At 41.4% G+C, this 24,356-nt stretch overlaps 1 protein-coding gene across 2 annotated transcripts in view; it reads right to left on the bottom strand.

Moving 5' to 3' along the window:
- The window catches only part of LOC128736550 (ATP-binding cassette sub-family G member 8), a 79,553-nt gene that overhangs the window by 779 nt on the left and 54,418 nt on the right, over positions 1 to 24,356 (bottom strand). Inside the window, exons 3-9 of one of the 2 annotated variants that reach the window (XM_053831071.1) lie at positions 16,115 to 16,260; positions 3,862 to 4,227; positions 3,355 to 3,804; positions 2,533 to 3,294; positions 2,331 to 2,474; positions 2,011 to 2,270; positions 1,668 to 1,948 (exon numbers count right to left, since the gene is read on the bottom strand). In XM_053831071.1, coding sequence (XP_053687046.1) covers positions 1,668 to 1,948; positions 2,011 to 2,270; positions 2,331 to 2,474; positions 2,533 to 3,294; positions 3,355 to 3,804; positions 3,862 to 4,227; positions 16,115 to 16,242 — 2,391 coding nt within the window. In that variant the 5' untranslated portion in view covers positions 16,243 to 16,260. The remainder of the gene's footprint in view (positions 1 to 1,667; positions 1,949 to 2,010; positions 2,271 to 2,330; positions 2,475 to 2,532; positions 3,295 to 3,354; positions 3,805 to 3,861; positions 4,228 to 16,114; positions 16,261 to 24,356) is intronic. The other variant, XM_053831134.1, reaches the window with a different exon arrangement.

Genomic DNA, 24,356 nt, shown 5'->3' with positions numbered 1-24,356 from the left:
GAGATCGCAAGAGTATGCGGCAATCCTGGCTAGTTGGAGTTACACCTGAGCTTTCGACCGCAGAACTCACGAGAATAAACCGCGTCTGTTCTTCCACAGAGCAGAGCAAACAAATCTACAAAAACTAATGTTTCCAAAAGTAAGTTTTGCCTTTTTTAAGGTCTCACAAAAGCCAGATACTATTAAGGTTAGATTGGACATTTTGACGATATGCGCGGTCCGTCTTAAAGATTTAAAGTCTGACCCGTTCGTGTGACCACTGCACAGTAGTCCAAAAGGGCGAAAAGTGAAACTTTTTTCCTAGAGTCTTTTGTTTTCATTTCATCGTTTATGGTCTTCAGCACTTTTGTTCGTATGAATATCCTCCTTAATCGAAAACTGGCAAAGGTTAGTCATCGCTTACTATAATGAAAATAAAAAAAAAATACTTGTTTGTGTTAGGAAATATAGATCTAGTTTCTTTGGCAAAGTTGTATATTGTAAAAACATGCATCTTTGCTGAAGAAATAAAATTTCTATCTTTATTGAGTGCTGAACTATAGGGCATATTCTTTAAAACTTCTTTAAAAATTGGTTTTTCATACTTAGCTTTCCTTTACAAGAATACAATGTTCTAAACAATTATTGAAGCTCTTAAAATACACGTTTTTGCAGAAGATTTCAAATCTCTAGGGCCTTTCCTTACAAAGTTATCGCATATTTAGGCTTTATTTTTCCTTAACTTCACGAGTCAAAAGCGATAAGTTTGTAAAAATAAGTCCTAGACATTTGCAATCTTCTGCAAAAACGTGTATTTTGAGTCATAAAACAATCAGCTAGAACCATATATTCCTGTAAAATGCAACCAATATAAACTAAGAATGAAAAACTATTTTTTATTGAATTTCCAAGGAAAATGCTCTATAGTTCTGCACTCGATAGAGATAGAAATGTCATTTCTTCAGCAAAGTCGTTTGCCTTTATATTTTCTATAACTTTGCTGGAGAAATCAAGTGTCTATCTACTAACACAAAAAAATGGACGTGTATCGTGCCTTTAGCGAACGCGAAACACATAAAATGAATGCTTGCCGTACTCTCATTTGGGTGGTTGGGGACAAGCGGAACTCGCACAAGTTTATGGTACTCGACTTAAGCTTTAAGATGAAGCGCTGATTTCATAATTCCACTTGCCACATTTTACCCCATAGACTCGCGAAGCTGCGGAAATTTAAAGCTTGAATAAATGATAACTTAGAAAGTAAAAGTCCCAGAGATTTGCGGTCTTCTGCAAAAACGTGTGTTTTGGGAGCTTCGATAATTGCCTAGAACATTGTATTCTTGTCAAATGCAACTAACAAAAGCTAAGAACGAAAAACTAATTTTAAAAGAAATTCCAAAGAATATGCCCTATAGTTCAGCACTGGATAAAGATAGAAATTTTGTTTCTTCAGCAAAGTTGCTTGTTTTTACAATATTTACAACTTTGCTGAAGAAACTATGTCTATATTTCCTAACACAAAAAAGTAATTTTTTAATTTTCATTATAGTTCATTATAGTATAGGGGGATATTCATACGAACAAAAATGCTGAAGACCATAAATGATGAAATAAAAGCAATAAACTCTAGTAAAAAAGTTCCGCTTTTCGCCCTTTTGGACCACTGGTGCACTGACGGTACTACTGACCTGCTTGTTCCGGCACATCTGCTGGCTGGTGAGTGCGGCCAGCGTCTCGGTGCTGTACTCCTGCTCGGTGAACAGCGGCAGAATCCACTTCTCCGGCGATATGGTTTCGCCCCACTGCAGGTAGTCGGGGACGTTGCGCGAATGGATCGAGTAGCCACCGACGGCGGACAGAAACAGCAGCACCAGCGAGGTAATGATGGTTGCAGAAATTCCGCACGGCACCAGGTGGGAGATGAATAACACTATCGTTTGTATGGCCATTAGGTAGAGTAGCATGTAACCTGAAACGGAACGTGCGACTGTTGTTGATTCTATTTAGCCGGAAATGATCGGATCGACTTACCCATGTATAGGTAGATTGCGGTATCGTTGCTACCGGAGGAAGAGTACAGGCCAGCCATGCTATGTGCCGGCAGCAAATAGGCTAGCCAGATGCAGAGACTCGGCAGGACGCTAAGAGTCCCCTGTATGATGATGTAGAGAAATCTTCCGTACAGACCAAGGCGAAGGTCTTTTTCTGCATGCCGCCGATCTTCCTGAACGTCACGGATTTGGAGGATCAGTAATGGCCAAAGAGCGAGCATTATTATACAGTGTAGAAAGCTAAAAAAACAGTTGATTTTGTTATTACATAAAGTTTTGTGACTTGTTGGGAAAACTAACCCTAATCGATCGTTGAGGTTCAGCTGGGGATCGGATGCCGGAACGTCCCAAAATATGCAGCCTACGAAAAGAGATAGCACCGCTGCGAGAATGAGTCTACTTATCCAGTTGAGCAGTGATCCTGGCTGTTTGTAGGACATGTATCTGAAAATAACGAAAATGATTAACACTTCTAGGGCTGCGGTGGAGTAAAACTACGAACCTCTTTGCGAGAGCATTAATTTGTCCGAAGAAACCGGCGCTTTTGGTTGGTTCCGGCAGGTTGGCAACAGGAGCGGCGAGTGGCGGTTCTGAATTTACATGATCCCACGAGTTTGCCAGGGACTCGATACGGGCGGATGATTCTAGCAGTGCTGCTGCCGACAGATCGTCCAAGGTCACCAAATCCAGATAGTAATCGGCTGGATTTTTGAAGGGAGGACACGGATAGCCCAACGTTCCCATGTGCCGCGGCAAGTCGGCTCTGCTGCCCGAGTAGACAGTTCGTCCTCCAGACAGGAGCAGCACCCCAGAGCACATGGAGAGTATTTCAAAAGTTGGCGGTTGAAGCGTCATGATGACCATTCTACCAGCTCTGCACCATTGTCGCAGATATTCTACCAAAAAGAACGTATCGAAGATGTCCATGTTCACTGTGGTCTGATCGAGTAAGAGTATGGATGATTGCGTGAGCAGTTGGCAGGCTACATTCAGTCTTTGCTTTTCCGAATGAGTCAAACGGGAAACGTTGGCCGACCGGACAGCGGTTAGACCGAGGTCTTCGACGAGTATGTCGACACGCTCCTTAAGGTCGCTGCGGTCGTACGGTCCTCGGAGGGCAGCATGAAAGGACAGGGTACTCTGAACACTCATCCGCGGATCAAGTGGCGCCGTCTGAAGATCGGGTACATAACCGCAAAGCTGACGCAGTATGCGTCTGTTGACTTGCTGTCCATTTACCAAGATTTCACCGCTCATACGTTGCCTGTGGGATAGGTTCGAGGCATTAGTAACATGCATTTTTCCGTGTAGAAATCTTACTTACCGTACTCCGGCTAATGCTTCTACAAGTGCTGTACCCTCGCGCTGTGACGTTGCCATAATGGCGAACAAATCGCCAGCTTTCGCCTGTAATGAAACGCCTCTCAGGCCCGGCAGAACGTCCAGGCAGTGTACCTGAATGTTCGGATAAACCAAACCTGCCATCGAGTGCCTTCTGCTCTGTGTGTTGTAGATCTCTTCCGGGTACAGTCGTGTTTCGCCGTAGGTCGGTGTGTCGTCGTAATCCCACTCGGCGAGCAGATCCGCTTCACTCGCTGAGCGGAGGTTGTGATGCCGCAGGTTGGTGGCGTACGGGTTGTACACGTTAGTGCCTGCTATACTGGCGCGACTGTTTGCCTGTTTGAGGGCGGCCAGTGGGATGCCCTGAGCGCGGGAGTTTGGCCGCGAGGTCGTTGCTCCGATTGCACGAAAATCCGATTCGCTACGGTATTTCCTGTAAGAAATAAAGAACTTTAATTTCTGCAGTGATTACTGGTAGATCGGAAATTACCTTAAATTAGCTGGCACTCGACCACGGTGGGTTTCGTTATCGCTGCTATCGTACCCGGACGATCCGGGTCCCGGTCCGGTACTGTCGCGGTAACCTCGGTTGACCCGACCGCGTCCGTTCGCCTTCGACGAATTGCGACCCCGACCGGGTTGGCCTCCGTTCGGTGGGAAAACCCGGGGCAGACCGAATTTGAGGTAGGTGTACATGTTGGAGTTCAGTGGATTCGATTTGGAGCCACCGTATCGCGGGTGGTTCGCGATGGCCGGATCATCCCGGTAGCCATTACGGTGCTGCGGACTGTAGGGCTGGGGCGATTTGTCCGATGAACCGAGTGCCGAATCGGCGAAGTCGGAGTTTAGATTTTGTCTGGAAGTACATGAGAAGTGTAATGTGTGTGTAATTAGTATAATGCTTAGGGTGCAAGTATTACTAGTGAAAATCTGGTGGATTTCGTGTGGATTTGGTCTACCGAATTCACTGGGTACGCCAATCTACATTTGCAAGTTCTTTATGCTCGAGGCGATCGTAGATTACTACATTGTGCGCGAGAAAAATTGACAGCTAGCTGCGTATTTTAGCAGCGTGATAATTTTGGTATACAATTACCATCCGTGTACGGCACAAAAATATTTTACAAATATTAAAATAAAACAGAACTAGACAACGGATGCATTCGGTTTGGGCAAACATCAACAATACGTGGTGTGACTTATAAATCTGCTGTTAATGAGAATGCCGGCAGGCATTTACCAGTCACCAGTCAATTATCCGAGGTAAGTAACAATTTTCCTATCTATCTGAGACTCGTAAAATAGCCAATTGGAAAACTTTTAGTACAGCTGATTGCTAAGTTAATAATCTAATTACCAGAACGGTTGAAGATTGATTGCTCCTAAGCATTTCACTTCAGTGAAAAGAGAGAGAAATGTCTGGCGAAGAAACGCCAATATAAGCAAAGCATAGGCATAATTATTATCAACTTTTTTTTTCTCCAGACATTTGTTTTTAAATGCGCGAGGCAAGAAAACAAAACAAACCATTACCGTTGGCTTCACCGGTAGGTATGAGACTATAATTGAATTTCTCTTCCGAGTTTCATTATTCAATCGATAGATCGATCACCGTTGAGGTGAGGAGGATAATTTTTATAAGCAAATTTGCATCAATTTTCCTGCCTGTCGGATGATTGACAGTTAGACTGATGAATGGTTAAAAATTTGTGGAAATTTGATGTGAAAAATTCAACAGGAACCACTTTAGTCCGGAAACCAATCCTCGCAAAGCTTTGCAATGATTGAATCGTCAATTTCTAAAAGAAACGCGGGCAAACCTAACCTTGTTCGAATGAATACCTTCTAAAGTTCTTTTCCTCTTGTTTGCCCAGTACATCGTCATCGTGGGCTCCAATCAAGATGAAAGACTGACAATTAACACCACCCCAACATACAAAGAACGAACATCAATCAGCCCGGAAACGGGAAATGATTGAAGACTGGTCTCGCTCGCAACGCCGCCACCCACCGGCCGGCCACCCGCCCGCACCATTATCAACCATTATCACACTACGCTACGGGCACATGGCGGCGGAGTTGGTCTCGAAACTAGGTTACCCGCGTAAAGAATGGCAAGATGCGCGGGTCAGTTATCAGTCGTTTATACCGGTAGAAGTTCCTACCGTACCGATGTGCTGCGCCTACATACAATTGTACACCATCACATACGTGAATACGGGCGGGCCGAATGTATAAGGAAGAACAATCAACAATTTACTTCGCCAGCTTAGCCGAGTGGAGCTGTGGAGCACAATGAAAATGGGAAAACTAGCGGACCTATGAGCGAACATAGCTTTTCACAGCAGCGCGTGGTCTTTGTGGTCTCCCAGAGGCTGAGCTGGAGCCTGGGGTTCGGACCATACAATCGTAAACTAGGCTGAAAATGATTAAAGTTTGACTACATACGTACATGGGGGGAGCAGTTGCCTATGGGAAGTGGTAACTGTTAAATAGTACAAATCGATCCGTGCCAAATCATTCCGAATCGCCGCAGGAAAGAAGGTCAGAGCTTTTTGGCAAATGAATTATATATGCTTTAAAATTAAACTGGCTCACTGGTTTTTTTTTTTGAAGCAAGGAGATCAAAATAGATCCGAATTTTGACGTCATACCGAAGGGTAAGATTGTAAAATCAAATTTGGGGAACAAGCTCAAAACATAAAATATTTGTCATTTGACACACAACTTTTGGTTAAACAGAAAATAACACTGATTCATTGCCGCCAATTTCCTCAAAAATAGTTTAAGGCACTTTTTATTGTGACCGATTGCTTTGAAGTATAATTGTCTTTTAAGTATTAACTAATATGTGGAATGCTAGATGAAAATTGTGCCTGTTAATAGATTATTATTAATTCGCCATTGTTCACTGTATTTTGGTACTCAGCTTAGGAGTACTTTTCAGTAGCCTGCGTGCGTCATCTCGCGTCTAACTGAGAGCGAATCGAAGGTAAATAACCTAATTTTCTTTAATTTCGGCGAAAAAACACTGTTTTGATGTGATAATCTAGATTCACTATAACGGAGATAACAGGAATGTATGACCTAACCGCTATATAACTTTGTGTGGATTCTTCACTTTGAAAATTACTGCGTCACGTCACATATTTACTCGAATATTTCGTCTGCCACGTTTTCATACCAGACTTCAGTTTCGAATAAATTGTTACAGCACATCGATAAAATCTGTTGAAAGTTAAGGATGGTTGCTCTTTTTAATTAACACATTTTACGTTCGGGACATCAAGTTAGTCTAGGTTCGATAACCGATTGAAGAGGAAGGATAGTTTTAAACTTTTACAAAGTTGTTTACTTGCAGGACATCAACTTGGTCTCGGGCACGTTCGAAAACAGACACTGAGGAAGCCTGCAAGTCGTAGGCGAAATACGTAACTGTTAAGAATAAATATACATAGTAGATTTAAATTGGATAAGTCTTCTTTTTAATTGATTACAGGTTTCGTGTTCTACTAAGACGCTCCGTAAACTTCTAACCTTTAACTCTTCTTTTTCTTAACAGACTAACAAACAATCGCTTAGAAAGTCTACGACGAAATAATTCGCCTGGAAAAAACATCGTATTTCCTTTGATAAGTAGTAAAATGATATAAGGAAGGAGAAATCCTCATCATGAGGACCTCATGATTTGAAAATATCAGCAATGTTCAACTGCAATAGCAATATTTCACTCGTACAACAACCCGATTAATAAGAGTAATCAAAAGTAATTTTTGCTACGGTACATTGTAATCACAGTTGTTGGAAATCCCATGTACCAAGGTTAGTATAGTCTTTACTCACCCTAGTATACACCTAGCAGCACTGCACTGATTGCTAGATCCGGTGCCGTAGTGCTCATATATTATTCTCGATTCGACGTGTTTTCGCTTGTGTTGTTTAAAAATTTAAAAGTTGTTTTACTGCTGTGCATACCAGTACTAGTTTTGGTTAGAGGCTACTGCTTGGCTACTGCCATTAACTGAATATTGTACAAAGACTGAAGTCCTAGCCCTAGCCCTAGCCCTAGCCCTAGCCCTAGCCCTAGCCCTAGCCCTAGCCCTAGCCCTAGCCCTAGCCCTAGCCCTAGCCCTAGCCCTAGCCCTAGCCCTAGCCCTAGCCCTAGCCCTAGCCCTAGCCCTAGCCCTAGCCCTAGCCCTAGCCCTAGCCCTAGCCCTAGCCCTAGCCCTAGCCCTAGCCCTAGCCCTAGCCCTAGCCCTAGCCCTAGCCCTAGCCCTAGCCCTAGCCCTAGCCCTAGCCCTAGCCCTAGCCCTAGCCCTAGCCCTAGCCCTAGCCCTAGCCCTAGCCCTAGCCCTAGCCCTAGCCCTAGCCCTAGCCCTAGCCCTAGCCCTAGCCCTAGCCCTAGCCCTAGCCCTAGCCCTAGCCCTAGCCCTAGCCCTAGCCCTAGCCCTAGCCCTAGCCCTAGCCCTAGCCCTAGCCCTAGCCCTAGCCCTAGCCCTAGCCCTAGCCCTAGCCCTAGCCCTAGCCCTAGCCCTAGCCCTAGCCCTAGCCCTAGCCCTAGCCCTAGCCCTAGCCCTAGCCCTAGCCCTAGCCCTAGCCCTAGCCCTAGCCCTAGCCCTAGCCCTAGCCCTAGCCCTAGCCCTAGCCCTAGCCCTAGCCCTAGCCCTAGCCCTAGCCCTAGCCCTAGCCCTAGCCCTAGCCCTAGCCCTAGCCCTAGCCCTAGCCCTAGCCCTAGCCCTAGCCCTAGCCCTAGCCCTAGCCCTAGCCCTAGCCCTAGCCCTAGCCCTAGCCCTAGCCCTAGCCCTAGCCCTAGCCCTAGCCCTAGCCCTAGCCCTAGCCCTAGCCCTAGCCCTAGCCCTAGCCCTAGCCCTAGCCCTAGCCCTAGCCCTAGCCCTAGCCCTAGCCCTAGCCCTAGCCCTAGCCCTAGCCCTAGCCCTAGCCCTAGCCCTAGCCCTAGCCCTAGCCCTAGCCCTAGCCCTAGCCCTAGCCCTAGCCCTAGCCCTAGCCCTAGCCCTAGCCCTAGCCCTAGCCCTAGCCCTAGCCCTAGCCCTAGCCCTAGCCCTAGCCCTAGCCCTAGCCCTAGCCCTAGCCCTAGCCCTAGCCCTAGCCCTAGCCCTAGCCCTAGCCCTAGCCCTAGCCCTAGCCCTAGCCCTAGCCCTAGCCCTAGCCCTAGCCCTAGCCCTAGCCCTAGCCCTAGCCCTAGCCCTAGCCCTAGCCCTAGCCCTAGCCCTCTCACAAGGGCTTTGTGTCACGGTCTAAAGTGTGAAATTAAAGAAGTCAACTTCAAAGCAGTAGAAAAAAGGATGGCGTGGGAGCGAAACTTATTAAAATGGGCCCGGACAAGTTGGCCAGCTATTGGTATCAATTGATTGTCAAGATTTGAGAGACGGAACGACTACCGGAGGAGTGAAAAGACAGGGTTATTTGCCTGCCCAATCTACAAGAAAGACGATATGCTGGATTGTGAGAACAACCGAGCGATCACTATCCTGAATGCTGCCTACAAAGTGCTTTACCAAGTCTTCTATCGACTGCCGCCCATAGCTAATATATTTGTGGGAAGCTATCAGGCCGGCTTCAAGGAGGGTCGGTCTACAACGGACCAAATCTTCCCCCTTCAACAGATCCTCCAAAAGTTCCGCATCACCTGTTCATTGATTGCAAAGCTGCATATGATAGTGTAAATCCACAAGATCTATGGAAAATTCTGGACAAAAACAACTTTCCGTCTAAGCTTACTAGACTTATCATGGCTAAGCTGGATGGGGTCTAGTGCTGTATGAAAAACCCGTGGGGGTTGTCAGACCCATTAGAATTTCGCAAGGGAATTCGATAAGAAGATGGTCTTTCCTGCCTGTTGTTCAACGTTGTGCTTGAAGGTATTTTAAGACGAGTGGCGATCGAAATGTGGGGCACGATTTTTAATAAATTCAATCACACTTCGTTTTGTTTGCAAATCCTGGCGGGCGGGACCGAGCGCGTTAGGGTCCGCTTAGGCAGTACCGCGGTAATCGACGGGAATGAGTTTGAGGTAATCGATGATTTCGTATACCTTGGATTACTGGCAACAGAGGATAACAATACCAGCGCCGCACCGTGGGATGAAACCCAAATCTAGGTGGACAAAAGTAATTACGCTAAAACCGTTAGTCCTAGGTATATAGTATGTTCGGAGTAAATTTGTTATTTTAACTTCCGCATTTTTTGATGTATATGACATTAGGGTGACCATCATAGTATGCGAGTGCAAAATATAAACTTTTTATGGCTTAGGTTAGCTGAATAAAATATTCAGCAAAGTTGAAGAACATTAAGTTTTAAGTAACTTCAAAGAAATTAAAGTTCTATCTCTTACGGTTGATGGGCTGGAGCTATTTAAAGTTTAAAGTTTGGTCGGGGTGGACCGGGGTGGAATTCGTTTTTTTCTTTATATCTTCTTTCGTGTTTATTTCTCACAAATCATGCCTTCTGAGCACTTTCACACGCATGGAAAATGCACATTTTGGTTGAAGGAATCAAGTTGCTATCTCCTTCGGTTCCTAAGCTCCTAAGCTAATGTGGTTTTTTTCAAATGTCAATAACGTAAAAACTGCTCAAAAGCAGCAAATGAATTTTTGTATAAATGTTTGGTAATATATTGGCCTCCGAAATTAATTGAGATCACATCGGTCCAGGTCGGCCCTTTCTTGCTAGACCGTATTGAATACTGAAGTTAAAATTTCCGTTTTACTTACCAAAATCACATTTTTATCTATCTTAATCAAGTATAATTAATAACGGTATAACTTCTCAGGGCGATTTAAGTTTTTTTGAAAACTGGGATACCTCTAATGGTTGCTATTAACAAATCTGGGTACTGTAGCATCATTCTCACTAAATCAATAATTGTTATCTCTCGAAAACTTTCGTGTATGTCTTTCTCTAACTTGCCTACATATCTTCTTAATTGCTTCCTGTGCCTCTTCTAACATCATCCCAATCGGTAATATCAGAGAATCAGTCTTGGAATCAGCTGCAGTGGAGCCATGCATCAAAATTTTGTGACTTGACGACCGAGGGGTCCACTGTTTCGAGATACTTAAAGTGTAATTCTCATTTTTTAACAATTTTCAACCAATCAAGTACAAAAGTAGCAATATTTGAAGATAACGTGTCAGTAGTAGCCCGGTATCAACGAGAATAACTCTTAGGGTACCGCCAGAGTGCAAGCGACATGCGACGCGACGCGACATTTCTTGCTGTAGTTATACGCGCAGCCCTTTTTCGCCCGAAGCAGGACTGTGCATTTAGCAACATGAGAGCGAAGTCGTGTCGCGTCGCTGTCGCGTTTACTCTGTACGGGGCCTTATATTTTCGGCGACCACAGTTAATTAATGTTACAGCATTCGCATCCCCTAAAATAAAAGGTTTTCAGCTCGAAAAAAAACCACAGCCACTTTCATAAGCTGAATACAGATAATTAAGATAAAAACAAGCATTTAGCCTAATTTTCGTTTTTTAATTCATTCTTTTTACGTAAAAATTGTGATTTTGGTACGTAAACCGGTAATTTTTATTTCATTATTCAATACGGTCTAGCAAAAAAGGGCCGACCTGGACCGATGTGATCTCAATTAATTTCGAAGACCAATATATTACTAAACATTTATACAAAATTTCATTTGCTGCTTTTGAGCAGTTTTTACATTATTGACATATGAAAAACCATTTTTTTTAGAAAAAATGCCTGTAGCTTCGGAACCGAAGGAGATAGTAACTTGATTTCTTCAAACAAAATGTGCGTTTTCCATACGTGTGAAAGTGCTCAGAAGGCATGATTTGTGAAAAATAAACACGAAAGAAGATATAAAGAAAAAACGGATTAGTTAGGTCCACCCCGACCAAAAAACTTTAAATAGCTCCAGCCCATCAACCATAAGACATAGAACTTTAATTTTTTTGGCAAAGCTACTTAAAATTTAATGTTCTTTAATTTTGTTGAACATTTTATTCAGCTCACTTAAGCCATAAAAAAGTTTATATTTTGCACTCGCTTATTATGATGATCACCCTAATATCATATACACCAAAAAATGCGAAAGTTAAAATAACAAATTTACTCCGAACATACTATATACCTAGGACTAACGGTTTTAGCGTAATTACTTTTGTCCACCTAGATTTAGGTTTCATCCTAGCTTCGGCTGGACATATACTAAAATTGGAACGATACAGAGAAAATAGCACACAGAATGACTTCGCTCGTTATTCTCGCGTTCCTCGACCTTACGGGAAACGTTGTCCCACTCAATAGGATTATATACATGGCTGCCAGAAACAATATCGACTCAAAGTTTGGGCAGTGCTAACATTTTGAAAGTGACATTATTGTTTTATATTTAAGTTCATAACTAAGCTAGCTATGATTACTCTTGATTTGATCATAAACATTTGCGTACATTCAACCATGTCATTGCTATTCACTACATCGACCTGATTTAATTACTCGGTGTGATTTCAATTTGGTCGATTTGGTGGTTAAAATATCAAAATTGATTGCAAAAATTCCACGCTGTGAAACTTAGTGGTATTCCACTAATTTTGCTATCGAAAATATCAATCGGAATACTAATCATGCTGTTACACAATATCAATGAGAAATTTGAATTAGTTGTCATTTTCCTATCACATCATCATATGGTTATCATCATATAATCTGAACTGACCATTTTACCAGAAAAAATTTACGTGAAAATACATTAATTTAAATATTGTAGGTTTATTTTCATCATAACTAGAATATGCCAACTCATTTTCTTCCAATAAAATTGAAAGCAAAATGAAACCAATATCTGATACCTACATCAAAAGTGCCATTTGGACTCGGTATCAACACATGATTTGTAATAATATGTAATAATTTTGATATTCTTTTGTTGTCAAACTTTGCTCGGGGAGCGCAGTGCTCAGAAAGTGACTAAAACTGGACGGATATGTAGGGCATGACATCCCGAGCAAAGTTTTACAGCAAATTGAAAACTGATTTCATTTTGGTCGACTTTTTGTTAGTGGTTAAAATATCTAAATTGATAGCAAAAATTCCACACCGTGAAATGGAATTGAATACTACTTTTGCTATCAAAAATATCAAACGGAATACTAATATTGCTGCTGCACAATAGTAATGGGAAAGCTGAATTAGTTGTCATTTTGATATCATATTATCAGCATATTGCTATCAGTATATACTTTGAACTGACAATGTTACTAGAAAAAAATTTATGTGGAAATTAATTAATTTAAATATTGTAAACCTACAATACATCATAAATAGAATATGTCAGCTAATTTTCATTCTTTAAATTTTTAGTTGATATCAACAACAGAATATGTAACAATTTTGGTATACTTTTGCTGTCAAACCTTGCTCGGGATGTTGCAAGAATGCCGGACAACTATCCTGCAAAAATGGTTTTCACATCGAATCCGGAAGAAACAAGACGAAGAGATTTGTAGAATTTTGTAGAAAAACCAAATTTAAACTTAAATCTGTCAGTTGGTTACATGGCCTGTTGACGTTCCAGTACAAATAATTAAATTCATCGAAAATGATGACATTGCCAGGCTATGAAAATTTAATTAATAGTTTATAATTTTCAGTCCAAAAGACTTCATACCGCTATTCTAAGTTAGCTTAGCTATGTTTGCAATTAAAGGGATAAAAGTTGTATTAAATGATGAAGAAACCCAAAAATGTTTTTTTGATAAGGGAAGTTTTTTTTTACAATTACCAGAGAGGACGGTAGAAGAAAGTAATGAAGCAAAGTTGTTGATAGTGTCCAAAAAGAATGGGACAAGGCGTGAAAGCGAAAGAGCCGAAAATTAGTTAAGGGGGGGGGGGGGTCATCGAAGCAACGCTCAAGAAGTTGTGTACCGCTCCCGTTTACCTAAACAGGGGGATCTGCGGATCGAAATAAGCTATAATTCGAACCAATAAAAATCGAATCAACTTATCTTCGAACCAACTTCAGGCTCTGTGGACCGCAGATATTGGTGAACCTTTGAACCACAGCTGAAAAAAACTCCACAGCCCCCTTATTAAGCGTGCGTCGTATCTCAAACTCCATCAACAGTTGAGTTAGGTTTAGACACTCCGTCTCTTGCAACATGTTGCGTCAAACTATCGAATGAGAAGTTTAATACAAATCTTGCTTCATTTAGAATTGGAACAAACTTTTGCTCATATTGTGGCGCTTTTGGTGGACGGATTTGGAAGTTCTTGGCGCCCACGTGTCGAAAATGTTGTTAGCTTGTAAACAAACAACATGGAACCCAAGAAAAGGGAAAAAATGAGCACAGTTATTTGAAAAATCCATTGTGGTCTGCATCTAGGCTAGCTAAACAGCTGAAATTGCCCAGAAATACCGTATGGCGTGTTATCAAACGGTATAAGGAAACATTGACGACGATTCGGAAGCCTCATGCTAATCATCGGAGTAGAACTGTCGACCGGAAACTGCGTGGTAAGATTTTGAAGACCATCAAGAGGAATCCCAATCTGTCGGACCGTGATTTGGCCAGCAAATTCGGTGCTGCCAATAGTACCGTGAGGAGAATTCGACTCCGGGAAGGAATCAAGTCGTATCGAGCCAAACCGAACCATAAAACAGAATAGTGTGGTCAAAATCCGTACTGGAAAGCTATACGACCGGGTGCTAACCAAGTTCGACGGGTGTCCTTTGATGGACGATGAAACCTAAGTCAAGGCTGACTTCGGGCAAAAGTCAATGACGGAACTGTACCGAAAGGAGTCTCTCCAAAATCGAATTTGGCCGTTCATTCGATCCCACAACCATCCCGTGATGTTTTGACCAGATTTGGCAAGCTGTCATTGCAGCAAAGTCGTTCAAGAATGGTATGCAGAGAAAGGGGTCCAGTTGGTTCCGAAAGACCTTAACCCACCCAATAGCCCCCAGTTCCACCCTGTTGAGCAATACTGGGCAATCATGAAGAGGAGACTCAAGGCAAAGGGAAAAGTTGTCGAAGACATCAATTAGATGAAGATCAGATGAAGGTGGAATAAGATAGCCAAAACGATGGACGAAGAAAGCGTGCGCCGCCTAATGAGCCATATTACAGAAAAAATTCGGTGATTCCCTTGAAACCGTGACTAATAATTTTATACGTATTTTTTCTTAAAAGTATGAAGAAAATGCTACATTTGTGTAGGAAAAGTTCTTGAATTCAATAATAAATAACTGAAATACACGCAATTGTTTTTGTTCCAATAATATCTGAAGCAAGCTTTAAATCCTTTTTCTGACGGAACGACGAAACTGTATAGGCTTAACCGTTGCTTTAATGACCCTCTCGTAGCTAATTTTCCGTTTTTTTCCCTTCAAGCCTTGTTCCAGTCTGTTTGGACACTATCAACTCCTTTGTTTCATTACTTTCTTCTGTGAAAAAACACTACCGTCATAAAAAAATAATTATACGTCTGACTTCATTAAAGGTCAAGGCAAAAACACGAGGTTTTTTTTTTTTTCCTGTATGGACTCATCACTGCGACCAGTAAGTTAGATCTATTGTGATATCGCCCGGGTGTTTGTTGTATAACCCGCACTGCATTTATTTTAGCTATAGTCGCTATTGAGTGAGCGATATGCTTATTGAATTTCTTTTTTTTATGCGTGCTTGTGTGTAATTGGGTACCCTTCTTTCAATGCTTTACTCTACTTTATCCACCTCGTTCCACATGACAGCGCACAGTCCCCAATTATAGTCATCCCTGGCGTAGCAAACCAGTGCATTTTTACTACAAGGGTCTCATTTTTGCACTGTCAATAGGCCATATCGGGATAATATAGAACTCAGCATGAAGGAAGGGCGATGAGGGGCCTGAGAATAAACCCATGCTAAAGTCACTTTGACATCGAATGGCCTGATTCTACTAAGATTCGAACCCATGACCATTCGCTTGTCAAAGCAGACTCGGTAACCTTGCGGCTACAGAGCCCCCGAGGTTGGTCCATTCCAAAATATGTAAAGAACAGTTTTAAGATCATGTTTACAAAAAAACAAAAACTTCCATCAACACTCAACAGTACTTCGAAGTAACCCGAGTAAAAAAAATCAATTGAATTATGTGTTACTTTTTGATAGAAAAATCTGATTAAAAGGCTGATTGGGATTTTATACCAGTTTTGAGAGTTGTTTAAACTAAAAAAAATTCCTAACATATTAATTTAAACTTTTCTTTTATAATATCAAAGGAAATAAATTTGAAAAAAAAAAGGAAATAAAAGTTAGTTTTCTGTCTGCTTCAACTCAACTGTACCTCTTGGAGGATAGCTTAGAAATCTATCAAGCAACGCTAATTTACGTTTTATGACGGAGATCATGTCGGGAAAAGTAATACTTTTTAGTACACTCATATAAACACAGAATAAGTAGGTTATGGTTTTTAATCGTCATGCACGAAGGGATAGGCAAACAAATTAATAGCAGAAGTTATTATTATTTTGCTCTCACGATTGGGAAAAGTCGGTCGTAAAAACAAGCTCCACTTCTGCGCAAATCGAAAAAGTTTTGAGAATAGTTATTTGCAGCAATCAAACGGTAATGAGTTGAAATTATTTACTTGCCACAGCAAGCAAGTAAATTAGAATTCCTGCGTAATTTTACTACAAGAAGTACAATCAAAAGCTGAAATTGACCCGTTTGTGATATTGCACAATGCGCTCAACTGAATCTAACTGACTAACCTATAGATGGACCACGCGTGTAGGTCGTCCGCGGCTCCGGGTGGTAGCGATCCGGGCATTCCGTGCGGCATCGAGTACCGCCGGTCTTCGCGTTGCTGCTTCGGGATGGCCATGGCGCGTAATTCCATACCATTCGTGCCAGTTTTCTGTAATTGGAGGAAAGACGAGGAAGGAAGGTAAGAAACTAAAAAAAAATTAAATTAAACAATCCGTTAGTTATCATGGTGGTCGCAAGTCGCAACAGTCGAGAGGTAACTTCTGGTGTGGTGGTCCGCACCGGCAATTGAAGAATATTTAATCTTGTTTGCATCGTTGTCGACACGATGTTTTCGGCTTTCAGAAGTGATAGTTTGCCGGATGATTTACGGTGGGACCCACACTTATAGTATAGTAGCAGCTCGCACAGTAGGGTCGCACTGTTGTGCGAAGTGAAAGTGAGAGTTGCTCCGGGTGCCACCGTGGCACCGACCGTAGCATAGCGGCTGAGGGCTGCTGCTCTGCTGTGTTGACTCTCGAGGAGGGTATGTTTATTTCTTTCCCCTTGGGTTCACATCTATGATCGAAAGCGGTCGTGTTGGAGTGAAAAAGAACTGTAACAACCATTGTTGACGCTTGCGGATCATGAGTGAGGTCGCAACCAGCCGAGGAGGAGGAGGAGGAGTGATTGCATAAGCATGTATCTGAGGCTATTAACGCTTCGATGACGACGACGATGGGACCCCGGGAAAGGAGTCGCAATCCGACTTTATGCTGATGTTGGTGGAGTTCGGAGAAATTTCCGTAAACATCAAGCGCAGTCCTCTGATATTAGGAAACGATTCATATTATTGGCAGTTGTCGATGACAACCGTGTTCCAATGAATCCAAACCGAACATTAAGTAAATTTGTTCGGGTGTGAACCTACTTGGCGATGTGCACATGGATCACGGTGCCTTCGAATCGTGAAAGCATTATTGGGTTGTGATAGAGATCATACAGGTTATGTGCTTTGGACGTAATTAGCAGTCTGAAGTCGAGGTTACGACTACGATGCGGAGGAAATGTTTGCAAACTGTGAATAATGGCGCAGGTAAACGAAGCATTACGAAAAATATGAGCTATTATGACATTTTATTGATAGTTGGGCCACAATTCAATTAAGGTTTCTATGAAAGTAAAATGACTTGTGAGGCCAAACTGCTTAAGATAATACATTTTACTGAGCTTAAAAAATATGCAATCAAAAATTGACTTGCATAAGATACAGAACATACCGATCAAAATTCCGATAACTCAGTCAAACACCGACCAGCGACTGAATCCGTTTCGAAGCTAATAGTATTAAACCTCTCGGTTACCTAGTAGAAGTACACATGCATCGACAAATCTCGAAAAATTGCGTCAGCCTTGAGCGGTGAAAACATAATCATATATCTGTGACACCACCAACTTGCTGCAGCTGCGGCGCAAGCTTGCTTTACTACTCATACATTCAGTATATTGAAAGAAGTGGAATGTCTGCATTGTAAACCTACCGACTAACGCCTTGGTTGCCGTGGTTTGCGGGTGCGCCTTGAGGCTGCAACATAATTTAGGGCCCAGAACGCCACCAGCCAACGCACAGTGGTCCAAAAGGGCGAAAAGTGGAACTTTTTTCCTAGTGTCTTTTGTTTTCATTTTACCATTTGTGGTCTTCAGCACTTTTGTTCGTATAAATATCTCCCTTAATAAAAAACTGTCAAAAGTTAGTCATCGCCTACTAGAGTGAAAATAAAAAAATAACTTTTTTGTGTTAGGAAATATAGATACAGTTTCTTCGGCAAAGTTGTAAATATTTTAAAAACAAGCAACTTTGCTGAAAAAATAAAATTTCTATCTTTATCGAGTGTTGAGCTATAGGGCATATTCTTTAAGGGGGGACCCTACTCCGGAAGACTGAAAAATAATAGATTTTCGTAAAAATTTTTCAGATGCTAGAATTATAGTTGAGTGTTGGGGTATTTTGGTTATTGGTTAAGGTATATTTGAAAATATATTTTGTATTCTTTGGATACCAGAATAGTGATTATTATGCTAGTGGCAGGTGGGCGCGTGAATGCCCTCTAGAAAATAGTTCCTTGCTGGCGGTACGTGCCAGGAACCAACGGAGTATCGTTGAACGGATTTCAAGGATGATTTTGAAGCTTTAGGTTAATACCTAAATAGAGGTTTTCCGTCAGATCATACCCCTCCTTTTCTTATTTTTTCTCGAAAGTACTCCCAATACGAGTGACAATGGTGCAAAAATATATTTTTTTCGTTGACTCTAGAATTTACTACGATTTTTAAATAATGCAAATTGCAAGAATGTTGAGTTTAAAAAAATTCGTTTTGGCTGCACTGTTTATCAAAATTTTCAGATTTTCTGGCAGCATTGCATAACAGTTTTTGACATATGTGTATCAGCGGTTGAGTGAAAAGGGCAAAACGAATGAAAAGTTAATGATTACCTTCTTTTTCATTTCGTTTGTTGCTTGCCACAAGAGTAAAGAGTGGCACAAATGGTTTCGAAGTGGTGAAAATAGAGGACACTGGTACAAAATGTCATGTAATACATCCGAGAAGTGACGGGTTGAAATATACGTATTTTAGTTTTTCATTTTTACAGTAGTTAGAGGCTTTAATAAAGAAAGTTTTATATGGGTATCATTTCTAAGAGGCAAAACCGAACATTTAGTGAAAAAAAAATTTTTTTACGGAAAACCTCTATTGTTACGTAGCGGTTTTTGAAAATTCGAAAAATTACCAAAATGGCGGCAATTTTTCCAAAAGAAAGGTGTTTTTTCATCAAAAATCGCCAATTAAAAGCTCATAAAAAACTGAAAAATGGAGATATCAAAAAACGGCTACGTAACAATTTAGATAATTCACTTTTACATGCTGAAAAAAATTTCAGCCAAATCGGTCCACTAGATTCTGAGATACACGGAACCGCCAGCTAAAGAAATATGGTTTTGAGGAAAACGCGTTCAAAGTTTCGTACAGCAATGGACTTCGCTTGAGGTGAATCCTCAATATTTTCCGTAGATTTTCAACGAGATCAGATATTAAAAAATCCTTTTGCCATGACTATAAACTTGTATGGGTTCCGATGGTTCCCAACCACCCAAATGAGGGGTGCGCGACGTCAGGCATACGGACGATAGGCATACGGACATTAGGCATAATATACGTTAGGCATAACGGACGATAGGCATAATGGACGATAGGCATAATGGATGATAAGCATAATGGACAATAGGCATAATGGATAATAGGCATAATAGACTATAGGCATAATTTTAAAAAAATCGCTTTCCTACGAATACGCACTTGAGTCAATCATCACAATAAAACACAATAGTGCGTCCCTATATAATAAGAACCGGAGCCAACCATTCAACATAAAGTCATTTAGCATAATGCTGCTTGGCATTACGTCGTTTGCCATAAAATCATCCATGAGACCATTTGGCAGAAAAACATATGGCATAACTACTTTTTGATAGAATTCCGTGGAAAATGTTTTACGACTCTTCACAGACGATTCAAACGAGATGGGCGCAAGCCGCAAGGGTTACCGGCGAGCCTCCGTCGAAAGGGACGGCCACTGCGGGGGCGCCCCCCCACGGAGATCTAGGTTTATTCGCTTTCCTAGGTCTACCGACTTTTGTTAGTTTTCCCTACCCCTCGCATCGACTCACCGAGTTGGTGTCGAATGGTCGAATAACAAATAACCGAAATTCAAATGGCTGAATTTCAACAACTGTCACCGAAGGCCGAAATTGTATTTGGCCGTATTATGAAGGGCCAAACCCTTATTTGACCGAATCATAAAAGGTCGAAACACGAAAAGCCAAGCCCCTACTTGACTAAATCTCGTCGCAAACTTTTATTTAGAGAAATATCAAATGAAGGAAAAATATTGGGCGATACCGTATCGATACCTGCGATATCGATACTCGAAGGCCGATATTTCGATATATTTCATCGATATTTACGACGTCGATATTATGCTAAATCGATAATTTCATCCTGATACTGTTTAAAGCGGGATATGCAGCTGAAAAAATATATAAGCTAAAACTTGGCCAGGAAATGCTCAAGAAAGCAATATTTTAAGGATTTTTCTGGCGCTGTTTTCTTTTCAGGTATACTAAGCTTAATTCTCAAATTTACTTTATTGGAATTGACTCTTGAACAAGGTCTCTTACATGTTTAACGCTTATTGAACAGTAAGTGCATACGATACGGGATTTTCAGCAATTCAGAACTGACCAGAGAGCAGTATTGGGCGTTGACGGCATTAACAAAGACTTTCTAGCTTTTTACGCGCCATAATAGCGGTGAAAGTGGCAGGGGTGGGACAGAGATCGAGAAGAGCTAGAACCGGAAAGGAGCAACTCCCGGTGGAACCCTGCAGGAATGGCCAAAAACCGCCAGCAACGACACGCGATCACGGGATGGTTTCAGGGAGTTGAACGAGGGCTGCCGGACGAGTGGATTGAGGGTGTGGTTTGTCCCATCTCGGATAGATTGCTGTAATTACCGCAGTATAACGCTGGTAGTGATGTCCGAAATATTCAATTATTCGATTACCGATTAATCGGTGAGCGTTTTCTGCACTAATCGATTAATTCAACCATTCGTGCTGGCAGTATTCGATTAAAAATTATTCGAATATTCCTTGTGTTATTCGATTAGTTAAATTAATCGATTTAATCGATTCGATTAAACGATTAACGGACATCACTAAACGCTGGTCAAAGCCACCACCAGGGTGCTCTCTCAAATTTTGTTGCGTCGTCTATCCCCGGTGGTAGGAGAATTCGTATGGTAGTACCAGGTGGGCTTTATGGAGGCCCGTGCTACTACGGATCCAATTTTTACACTTCGGCAGGTCATCCAGATGTATCGGAAGTATGACCCATCATATTTTTGTGGATTCCTGGGCAGCATACGATTCAGTCGGGCGCGAATAGCTGTATCAGGTGGTGCACGAGTGCGGTTTTCCGTACAAAACGACGTGTCTGAAATAGAGCTGCACTGGAGCGAGTGATGTGTTGCATACGTGTTTTGGAGGCACTCTCTTTGCTCAAAATGTTTTTTATTGATTAATTTTTATGAATCCCTTTTTTGTGTAGCACTTTCTAATCCCAGAATTCCGCCTTAAATAGTATCGATAAATCTAATATCGATGCTTCGCGAATGATATATCGACGGTATCGATAAAGCAGCGGATTTGATATTGATATTAAATTATTGATACTTTCGGGAATTTCGCCCAATCCTAGCGAAAAATAGCATTTCATGAAACACTGGCACGTTAGTCTAAGAACATCAATACAAACACATTCTGTACCTTATGTTTTATTTTGGTAATCATTTGTAGTACAAACAGTTTCTTTTTCTTAGGCGCCGCAAACGAGCTACGCTCATTTTAATCCATTAAGTCCCACACATTTTCCAGCAGAAATTAAGAGCTGAAACTTTCAGTGATTCGGCCATTCGTGTATCGGCCATTTTGATTCTGCCAATAAATCTACATCATTTGTTATTCCGTCCAGTCGAGTTTCAGCCATTCGTGATACGGCCATTTGTGTTTCAGTCACTCGTATGTTATCTGACTCATACCATATGCAATGTACTTTTAAACTGAGTTGATTAGACCGCTTACAAGCCAACGGCAAAATGCCTAACGTCCGTTGTGCCTTCCGTACGTCCATTTCCTATCACCAGTGTAGATCTACTACTACCCTAGTTTTTCATACTTAGCTTATGTTGGTCGCATTTTACAAGAGTATATAGTTCTAGGCGATTACTGAAGGACTCAAAACACATGTTTTTGCAGAAGGTTGCTATTTAGCTTCATTTTTCCTTAACTTCACGGGTCAAAAGCGATAACTTTGAAAGGAAAGGTCCTAGAGATTTGCAACCTTCTGCAAAAACATGTGTTTTGTGTCCATCGATAATCGCCTAGAACCATATGTTCTTGTAAAATGCGACCAACATAAGCTAAGTATGAAAAACTAATTTTTAATAATTTCCAAAGAAAATGCTCTATAGCTCTGCACTCGATAGAGATGGAAATGTCATTTCTTTAGCAAAAATGTTTGCCTTTATATTTTCTATAACTTGGCCGAAGAAATTATGTGTCTATCTACGAACACAAACAAAATGGACGTGTATCGAGCCTTTAGCGAACGCGAAACACATCAAACGTATGCTTTGCCGTACTCTTATTTTGGTGGTTAGGGACAAGCGAAACCCGTACTATTTTATAGTATTCGACTTAAGCTTTAATATGAAGCGCTGATTTCATAAATCCGCTTGCCCCATTTTACCCCATGGGCTAATAAAGCTATGGAAATTTAAAGCTTGAATAGGCGATAACTCAGCAAGTAAAGGTCCAAGAGAGTTGCGGTCTTCTGCAAAAACGTGTATTTTGAGAGCTTTGATAATTGTTTAGAACATTGTGTTCTTGTAAACTGCAACTAAGAAATGCTAAGTATGAAAAACCAATTTTTGAAGAAGTTTTAAAGAATATGCCCTATAGTTCAGCAATCGTTAAAGATAGAAATTTTAGTTCTTCAGCAAAGATGCTTATTTTTACAATATTTACAACTTTTCTAAAGAAACTATATTTATATTTCCTAACACAAAAAAGTTTTTTTTTCATTATAGTAAGCGATGACTAACTTTTGACAGTTTTTGATTAAGGGAGATATTTATACGAAGAAAAGTGCTGAAGACCATGAGTAATTCTCGCTGAAACGGGGTCACTACTAACACGAGGTCTTGAAATATTGGAACTTTTGCGCTCAATTGGTTGAAAATGGTTAAAAAATAAAAATTACACTTTAAATACCTCGAAATAGTGGACTCCTCATTCGCCGAGGGGCCTAACAGTTTCAAAAAAAGTTGAATTTTGAGCAAACCTTGAGATCTATGTCATATGATATTTCATAAATTTACCATGAAACAACTAACAAATGGCCCGGTTCTGTAAAGAAGAAGAACAGGGCTTTCAATGGGAGTGAATTTTTTTTGACGGCCATCTTGGATTTGATCGCCATATTGGATTTTATCAAAAATTCGCCGTTTTCACCATGAGCCCCCCAAACGATTTTCATTTTAAGACCACCATTGGTAAGCTGAAAAAAATGCTACAAGAAACACTCATAAAATTAGGTGTGTAATGGCATTATATATATTACATGTCTTAGAATGAAATCCAATATGGCGACCAAATCCAAGATGGCCGTCAAACTTTTTTTTACTCCATTTGAAAGCCCAGTTCTTCTTCTTTACAGAACCGGGCCATTTGTTAGTTGTTTCATGGCAAATTTATGAAATATCACATGATATAGACCTCAAGGTTTGCTCAAAATTCAACTTTTTTTTGAAACTGTTAGGCCGCTTGGTGAACGAGGGGTCCACTATTCCGAGGTATTAAAAGTGTAATTCTTATTTTTTAACCATTTTCAACCAATTAAGCGCAAAAGCTCCAATATTTGAAGACCTCGTGTCAGTAGCGCCCCGTTTCAGCAAGAATTACTCCCATAAATGGTAAAATGAAAACAAAAGACACCAGGAAAAAAAATCCACTTTTCGCCCTTTTGGACTACTGTGCAACGCCGCTGCAGCCACAGCCGCCATTCGTTGAAGGCTGGTCCGCAAACTGGATCAGTGGAAAATTAGAGTGGTACTGTCAAGTTTTTGCAGAGGAAAATACCGTATTCAAGTTTCGGTAAAGCTACTCGTAAAATACTGATTTTCGGATTCGAAGGAAGCAAACCTCCGGCTGTTCGGCAACCGGCAGCTAAGTGCTTTATTTTGGGCAATTTGGGTACAACTTTCTAATAACAGGCTCTGGTCCGGGTGTGCAAGATCACGCTGAGAGCCATCATCGAGGTCTACGAACCAGATCAACTCGCTTGGCACCCATTTACGGATAAGTATAAGTATACACCGGAGCTCATTAGTCTGGAATTGGCTACATATATGAATAGCAAATAATGTAATCAATTACATACTTCGGTTCGGACCATACCCACTTGAGAAAACGGTACGGTTTCGCGAGTCGAGGTGTGCTCGGAATTCAAGGTTGCGCCAACACTCGGCATCTGTATTTGGCGCTGACGGGCGCAGGCGGCCGCTTTTATTTGCGCTGACGGGCGCAGGCGGCCGCTTTTATTTGCGCTGCATCGTAGCGGCACCACCGGGGATGCGGAGGAAGTGGCT

This window comes from Sabethes cyaneus, chromosome 1 (genome assembly GCF_943734655.1).
Source record: "Sabethes cyaneus chromosome 1, idSabCyanKW18_F2, whole genome shotgun sequence".
In the NCBI taxonomy this organism is placed as follows: Eukaryota; Metazoa; Arthropoda; class Insecta; order Diptera; family Culicidae; genus Sabethes; species Sabethes cyaneus.
The sequence above is the reverse complement of the archived record's forward strand: the minus strand, read 5'-3'. Positions and strand labels throughout refer to the sequence as shown.